Source organism: Neltuma alba, unplaced genomic scaffold (assembly GCF_004799145.2).
Source record: "Neltuma alba isolate B1F8T4 unplaced genomic scaffold, ASM479914v2 tig00007537_pilon, whole genome shotgun sequence".
NCBI classification, from domain to species: Eukaryota; Viridiplantae; Streptophyta; class Magnoliopsida; order Fabales; family Fabaceae; genus Neltuma; species Neltuma alba.
Genome location: NW_021634807.1, coordinates 124,329 through 132,815, shown reverse-complemented (window position 1 = coordinate 132,815; position 8,487 = coordinate 124,329). Strand labels below are relative to the sequence as shown.

Sequence of the window (8,487 nt, the reverse complement as noted above, 5' to 3'; positions counted from 1 at the left end):
TAGAAACGGGCTGGGGGTGTCCGCTATGCCCCTTTCAAATTCCTCTCATTTTGGAAAAATAGTTCAATTTTCAATTTTTAAATTCTTCAAAATATTTTAAGATACTGAATATATCTAGAAAAAAATATTTCAAAATACTAGATACATCACAAAATATTTTAGGGTGCTGGACGTATTTGACAAAATACTCTAAAATTTGGACATACCTAACTCTGAGACAAGATTTGTATTTAGAAAAATTATTTTTTAGTTCTTTAATTCTTAAATTTTTAACTCTCTCGCGACTCTGCTTATCTCATCAACCTTTTATATTAGTATCCTCGTATCCATAACTCAGTTCTGTGTGGCAAAAATGGCTTCCAACTCAGCACTCTACATGGTTTTTCTTTTTTAAAAAAATAAAATTTTTAAAAAAAGGTCGGAGCTCTGATTGAAACTACCCAAATAGTAAGAGAGAGAGCTTGAGATCCTTCTGGATTCTGCAAGTAAGGCTGTTGTGAGGAGTATCAGAGAGAAAAGAGGCCGGAAGGTAAAGCCTTGGTAGAGGATACAAGCATGCCTTGTAAAGATACAGATCCAAGATCCAAGCCATGGCTTCTGTTTCTAAGGCTCTGGATCTCTTTGATGTTATTGATTGTAAATCCACATAAAAAAAAAAAAATACTCCTAGGTTATGTTTGGTAGAAAGTATTGAAAATAAGAGATTGAGATTGAGATTACAATTGAGAAAATATATTAAAAGAGTATTTAGTATAAGAGATTATTTGTTATATAGGATTAGCCAAACCCATGTATGTGGGATTGGAGAATATTATGGAGGGAAGTGGTATTTCTCAATCCTATTCTATGGGTTTACTTAATCCCATATAATGAGCAATTACTCATGTTAAATATTATTTAATGATTTTTTTCCAATTGCAATCATAATCTTAATCCTTCATTTTCAATATTCGTACCAAATGGGACCTTACTGTCTTTAATATAAGATGTTAGTCTTATATGTAAAATCTATTTCATATGTTTATTAATTTTTTGTCAAATTAACCGTATTGATATTCTTTTAATAATAATCAAGTGAGGGGGGAAAGAATTAAGAAAAATGATTAAGATGTTTTAGAAAAAATATATCATATTAACTAATTTAACTAACATCCTTAATTTATTTAAATTAATAATTATATATAATATCAAGGACAAGAGGAGTATTAACTTTCCCTCTGTCTTTCTTCTGAAACCTGAAGAATCTGATAAAATTATTGTGTATTGTGAGGTGTTGGACTTCGATACTAGATTTGGGTGTGGATGTCAGCGCGTGGTGGGATTTTTGGGTGTTTCTTCACTCTTTCACAGGATATATAAACAAAGGATCACACTTGTGACTCGATACGCAATGCATCGCTATCCAGTGATCAGGCATATTTTTATTCGGGCGGATTCAACCAGTCCAAGGACTCTTCCTCGCGAAAGCCACCTCCTCACTCTTTTTTTTTTTTAATATAAATTTTACTCTGCGCGTCTTTTTTTTTTTTTTTTTTAAATAAACAACAACTATCATCATCATCTTATCCCTAAATATAAGTACAATTTATAACTTATCTTAAATTTTTATGGTAAATTTTCTATTTTACCCACATTAATTATTTATCTTAATACTCAATATGTTTATTATCTCATTTCCCAAATTATTATCTCTCTTCATCACATATTCTCTCTTTTTTTGTAATTTTTTTTAATATAATAATTTTTTTATTCTGTTTCTTATACTTTTTATCCTATACATAAAAGATATTTTGGAAAGAAATTCTAAATTCTACTCATTTATTGTCTTTAACTAGCTTTTTTATTTAAATGATGAAGTCTAAGGTTGCTTATAAAAAAGAACATAGTTGGAAGCCATTTTTGCCACATATGACTAAGCTTTATAGATACAAGGGTAATAGAATAAGAAGTTGACAAGATAAGTGACTGAGTTATATGCAAGTTAAAAATTCAAAAGTTGAATTATGCTGAGTCATAGTTAAAGGAATAAGTCATAAGCTAATAGGAGAATTACAATCAGGTTTGAAGAAGGGATTTAATTATCCTAAAGTCTATTGATAATTAAAGAGCATACAATAATAAATCTCAAAGTAAGGAAGACAACAAGCTCAAGCTAGTCACTTGTTATTAAGATTTTTTTTTACCAATTAAATTTCTTTCTTGGAATCTTATGATGATTCTCCTTAAGTTAGTTAAAAGTTGAAGACTAAAAGATTTAAGGTTAAGGTGTAAATTTGCTTTGAATGATTTCATTTAGGAGCATTGGGTATCCAAAAAAATTTTTGGAAGTTAATTTGCTCTAAACGTTTAAAATCATAAACAACATTGTCATCTATCATTAAAAATATTAACGATTAACGTTATTATTTTAATGGTAAAAGGCAATATTATTATGATTTTAAATTTTCAAGACAAATATGCTTATAAAAAAATTCTAGGTACCTAGTGTTTGTAAATCAAAACTTTTGGAACAAATCTTCACATTAAACCAAAATATTACTTTTCCCAATGTTTTATGGTAATAATTGTTTCTGGTTATTTAGTAATTCATAGATAGAGGGTATTTTTAAGAGTTAAGGTGCGTCCAATAAAAAGTGCTGAATGTACTATAAAATATTTTAAGGTGTTGGATGTACCTAAAAAAATATTTCGAGTTCTGGATGCATCTTAAACCTATTTTTAAACTAAAGTTATTTTTTTCAATTATTTTATTTTATTCTACTTTGTGTACCAAAACAAAAGAAAATAAAAAATTAATTTGAAATCGTGCTAGCAATGGTAATCCATATCGTTATAAATATTAATGGTTGCTGTTAGGTTTTTCACCCTATCTTATCATTTTGACAAGTTCTTTAGATTTACGTAGAGATTAGTCAAACTACTTGATTTCACATATAATTCAATTATCCAATAAAAAGCAGGGCAAGCAAGATATCTACACTGTCAGAGAGAAAAACTAAATTTGGAAGTCTAACAATTTAATGAATTTATGGTATTTTTCAAATTGCTATCCTTACTCTCCCCACCATCTCTCTGCTCGTTCCTCCCTTTACTCTATACGCCATTTTGTCTCCTTGCCTTCTCCATTTATCTCTCTCGTCTGTCTAAAATTTTCTTGCGGTGACTTGAGCATAAATACGACTCAATAAACCAATAATGATTTTATAATCACACTTTCTCTAAATCAATTAGACTCTACTACTGCAAAGATAAGCACTATAATACTCCTCCGATCTTTCGCATAAGATCTATTTAACTAATTTGATTAGATTAAGAAAGTTAAATAATTTTTTTTGAGCTGGTAAATTAGTTAATTATAAAAAATATAACATGTATTTTTTTCCCCAAAACACCATACCATAACCATTTTTCTTAATATAATCTCTCTCTCTCATACTTGATTATGATTAAAAGAGTATTAATATGAATAATTTTTTAAAAAAATTAATAAATATAAAAATATGTTTTATATTTAAGATCAAAATCAACTTAACAATTAGATTTTATTAAAAAAAAACCAGAGGAGTAATAACTATTATAAAATCAATACTTTTCATGATAGTTAGTTAAATTTCAACTGAGACTTACAGATAGTGCCACAAGTTCTTCCAGCAGCCCCTCCAAATGGCGCAAATGCTGTCATATGAGGGGGTTTTAAATAATTCATTAAAGGTGCCCTTTTTAAAATTTTTATTAGTTCTTATTGAAATTACAACTTAGTCTTACTGAATTTAACAATTGTAAGTGATAATTCTGATTATGTTATTACCTATAAACAAGTTAAGGGAGTTCTGAAGTACATCACTCAATATGATGTGAACTCAAAAAGATATCTACATCCCCAAAATCAAACATGCATAGAAACCATGCTGTTACATTTACAGACCTTTTTAGCTAACATTACAGGTCAATTTCGAAGAAAAGATAACCCCAACTTGTCAATGCCTTGAGGTCTCAGGAAGTAGGCAGCTATTGCGAGTATGATGATGAGTACAGCAATCCATAAGCTCAATCCTCCTGAAAAGAAATTAACACACGTATTAATAATGATCATGAAAGTCTCAACAGCCGTAAATCTAAGACTTTCCAACAACCCTTTTGAGAAGTTAGGCTTGAAAAGAAACCACTAAAAGTTCAGCGCATCAAGTTGTGCAGTTGGATAAGTACTCTAAACTAATATTTGGTTTCATGAAAGATTAACCAAAACATGCGAGACCCATTTACAGTAATCGTATAACAGAACCAGGGACTTGATTCAGTTATCAAGCTACTTTAATTTTAAATATGCACATACCACTTTTCTGCTTCTCCTCAATTACAGTAACCCTTGCACTTGAATCAAAGGATACAGAAGCCAACACCCTGTACTCAAGAGTCAAAGCCATCAGTAACTTTCTATATGCAAACTTCTAGTTCCAAGTAAAAACAGTAACAATATATTGGTTTCAAACCTTGAATCGTTGGAGAAAGCTAACGCAGTTACTATGCCAAGGTGAGCCTTTTTAATGATTGAAAGAATCTGCATATTTGTCGAATTCACGATCACAATGTCTCCTGAAGGTGTTCCACTGCATGTCAACCCACCAAAACAGAATAGATAAGTTCTGGACAAGTTTCACGCACACTCCTGTTTTATCTTTTTTAACCTATCTTTATTGACCACTAGAAAAGACGTATCAGATTACTTACCATGCAACTAACTTTCCATCAGTTGAGACATTAAATGCAGAGATTGCATCACGAATAATATGCTTCGAACCAATCCTTGCCCCAGTTTTTGCATCCAATGTCAGAATGCTCCCGCCTTTGTCTATATATCCAGCAATAAAATAGTTTTCAATTAAATTAAACATGACTACCCTTAGATTACTTCTAATCCAGTGAGCATATACCTGTCATGGCAGCAATATACAAGACATGGGTCCTATCGTTAAATCGAGAAAATCTGCAAGAGCTAAAAACCTCACCCTGCATGGTAGTTAACAAAATATGATTACGACACAAATACTGAAAAGTCAGATGATTACTGAAAAAAGGATGATCTAAAGCACTATACTGTCTTATGGTCAATGAATGCAGTTCAGAACATTACCCATTGACCAGTGTAACGGTGGGGCGGGGGGGGATTAAAACCTTCTAGTACATTTTGGCTAGATCTCGATGATTATAACTATCATTTCTATGCAGATACATCAGGGATATTCCATAATACTTCTTAAACAGTTTGGCTACAATTAGGATACATATACGTCATACGTGTGACATGAGATGAAAGATGTGTCACAGAATGTAAGGTTTTTTTTTTTTTTAAATTTCATACTACTTCCGGTCCTTAATATAACAGCTTGTTTAACTTTTATTTTGGTTCTAATTATAAGACCTCAATTCACTTTGTCTCTTATATTTATCTATTTTTTTCCAAGTTGGTCCTTATAATAATAGTAATTCTCACCAATATACTTGATTAGCAAGAATATTTTAAAAAATACAATACTTATTTATTACAAATAACTAACTTAACTATTTTTCTTAATCTGCTCAATTTGGTCAACCAGCTCTTATATTAAGAATCGAAGGTACTAGTAACTATTCTCTTGATATATGCCATCAGTTTTCTTTCATCCTATCCTTTCTTGCTTTTCATTTAACTAATAATTTGGTCTCCCACATATTCGACAGAGCTTAATGAGCTAGATATTCATGACTGGTGGATAATATAGCATGTGGTAAATTTTATATCTTATCTTGATATCAATGACTTGTATAATCACCCGCTCTACCATTGGATATTGATTCTCTTTGTTTCTCAAAGTCGCTTGATGATCTTATGCTCTTTTTAGTATCAATTAACAAGTCCAGTCCGTGTGTGTGTGTGTGTGTAAGCAACATCACTCCAGAATTGAGGAATGCGAAGATAAGAAACAGACAGATGCCTAGCCAAGGAGTATATGTCAGTCAGATGAGGTAGTTAGAATACTTCTGATCAAAACACCAGTTGTTTGTTATGTGTTGATGTACAAATCACTTCCATCTGATGCAGTAGTCAGAAAAGACAACTATGAAAGATCACCTTCTTCTAACTTACCTTGTAAAGCTATCTACCAATCAATTAGTAGATACTGGAGAGCAATGATGCTCCACAGGAAATGATGACAAGACCATAAAAAATTAGCATCACTAACAATAATTATATAGTTTTGTAACATATAATTTTGAAGTATCATAAATTATTCAGCCTTCAAAAAGCAGAGACTGCACATGTTTTCATTCTACCAATTATTTAATATTTAATTTATAGATTCCACATTTCATTACTTACTCATTGCCAATAGTGGTGTGCAGTTCATATTATACCCAATGTCACTCGCATTAATTTAAACCCTATAGTCAACTTAACATTCTTTCTGTAAGTGACAATAAATTGCTCACATTTTTACTTGACATGGAAGTTAGGACCGTTGATAAGGAAACATCCCAAACTCTGCACGGGCCACCACTTCCTAAAGAGACAAGCAGTTTACCATCAGAGCTGCAAGACAATGAAATCAGATTATAAGGGAAACCCTCATCAACGATAAAACAGAACTTCTCTTTTCTTGCTTCCGAGAACCTTTTCTTCTTTTCTTTGTAGTATTCAATTAAAAAGTAAAATCTCCATAATATTGCTAAACAACAAACCTGAAATGTAAGTCTTTTACTGTTGAATAAGCCTTAGTCTCATTGAGAATAATTTTCATGCTAGGCCACTTGAAAACCCTCAGATTGCCATCCTGTACTGCACCAAAATCAGAAAATCATATAGCATGCCAATCCTTTATCAAAACAGACACTCCATACCTTGTACTTGGTTTGTCAAATGAAGCTTGAAACAAAATTCTTGCTCATAAGGCATCTAAAGATAAGGAAACACCCTGAAAACACAAGCATTCAGCTCTAACTAAATCTTCCAAGTTCCATATCACCACAAAACTTTCATGTTGCTACGAAGTTCTAACCTTTGTTCCATCCACCAAATATTCCAATAATAAAAATACAAAATCCTTCTTATACAAATTATAATAAATCCAAAATTGTTCAAGAATTAATAGAAACAAGAGAACGTAATAGCACTTTTTTTTTTTCTGTTCAAGATATTAACATAAAAAAATGTTAACAGAGCCTTTTTGACCAGGTGGTGGAGGCTCAAGAGTTTGATATGAACTTCATTCGTTCTCCTAATTAAATTCAATTTTAGGGACATGGTAGACATGTGCTATGTGTATACTCTATACCCAATTGGTTTGAAGCAAAGAGGTATGTTGAAGTATAGTGGTAAGTATTTCCGCCTGTCACGCGGACGACCCGGGTTCGATCCCCGGCAACGGCGCCACTTGAAGTTGAACTGCCCTTAATTGTCGCTTTGGGGTTACTCCAAAAATTAACCGAATTAATGCAATATAGTGCAAAACTCGGGTCGTTTCACTTTGAGGAGCCGAAAACGAAATTAAACCCTAGTAAATGAATGCAAGTAACCTAAACTATAAAAAGAGATTTTTGATTTTGAAAAGCTGTTAATTAAATACTACGAATCAAATTGAAATTAAAATACTTTTTTTTTGTTTTTTTATATAAAAGTAATTAAAATGAATGGAGATTAAAGAAATGAAAATGAGACACACAAATAACACTGATAAAAATCAATCCTCCAATTCAACAACGCAGGCAATCATCACTCTAAAAGATGTGGGAGTTAAAAACAATGAATTAAGAATTATAATTAAGCTTTTGATCCAACAACCGAGCCACCTCGAGTTGCCACAAAATATTTTCCTAAAATCCCAACTTACTAACTGCAACCAGAATAGTAAAATGGGATTAAGGATGCTAAAAACCAATGCTTAATTAGAACTCTTAAATCCAAAATAACAGAATTAAAGCTAGCAAGAGACTATATGATCCAAAATTCTAAGCCACCTTAGAAAATCACAATATATTAATTCCAAAATCAATACAAATGTCATAACCACAACATTATAATTGAGATCAAAACTATAAACAGCCCAATGTCAAATACTAAGCAATAATTCAGTCACAATAATCCCCAAATAATAAATCAGATTAAGCAATACAATTATCCCAATAATCAGAAAAACTATCCTAAGACCTAGGAATTGTTAAACAATTATTGAGTAGGAAATTAAAGCAACTAAAACTCCCCTTTGATGATCCAAGCTCCTGCCATTATTGTTGAATTAGAGAATTATAAATTCTAGCCTCGGTTTGCCATAAAAAATGTCATATTCAGAATTTTGCAGTCAGCCATGGAAGAACAACAGCGTGAATCCTTTCCCCGTCGTCAAGCTCGCGCTGTCCAGGTCTCTGTTTCGTTTTATCCTCCTTCGGCGTCCGCGTGTGTAGCTTCCGGGTCTCCTCTCTGTTTCGTCCAGCCCGTGTGTCTGCCTCCAGCTC

At 31.9% G+C, this 8,487-nt stretch overlaps 1 protein-coding gene across 2 annotated transcripts; it reads right to left on the bottom strand.

Annotated features, from left to right (window-relative positions):
* Positions 1 to 3,769: 3,769 nt before the first annotated feature.
* LOC114752767 (SEC12-like protein 2) lies at positions 3,770 to 6,950 on the bottom strand. Of its 2 annotated transcripts, XM_028941470.1 has the most exons (7): positions 6,718 to 6,936; positions 6,469 to 6,568; positions 4,932 to 5,007; positions 4,729 to 4,849; positions 4,491 to 4,607; positions 4,334 to 4,401; positions 3,770 to 4,056 (listed from the first exon to the last, which is right to left on the bottom strand). In XM_028941470.1, the coding sequence occupies exons 1-7, from the start codon at positions 6,774 to 6,776 to the stop codon at positions 3,947 to 3,949; spliced, it is 651 nt and encodes a 216-aa protein (XP_028797303.1). In that variant the 5' UTR covers positions 6,777 to 6,936; the 3' UTR covers positions 3,770 to 3,946. The 2 variants fall into 2 exon arrangements, with proteins under 2 accessions (XP_028797303.1, XP_028797302.1); XM_028941469.1 differs by lacking the exon at positions 3,770 to 4,056 and having other exon boundaries at positions 4,399 to 4,607; positions 6,718 to 6,809; positions 6,877 to 6,950.
* Positions 6,951 to 8,487: the final 1,537 nt, after the last annotated feature.

Bases quoted from the DNA above. Each gene is read 5' to 3' on its own strand.
- LOC114752767 (XM_028941470.1), bottom strand. From the start codon at position 6,776: ATGAAAATTATTCTCAATGAGACTAAGGCTTATTCAACAGTAAAAGAC. The intron at 4,608-4,728 runs GTAAGTAATCTG...GTTGACATGCAG, and splicing joins GATGGAAAGTTAGTTGCATG to TGGAACACCTTCAGGAGACA. The intron at 4,057-4,333 runs GTATGTGCATAT...ATTTCTTTTCAG, and splicing joins TGAGGAGAAGCAGAAAAGTG to GAGGATTGAGCTTATGGATT.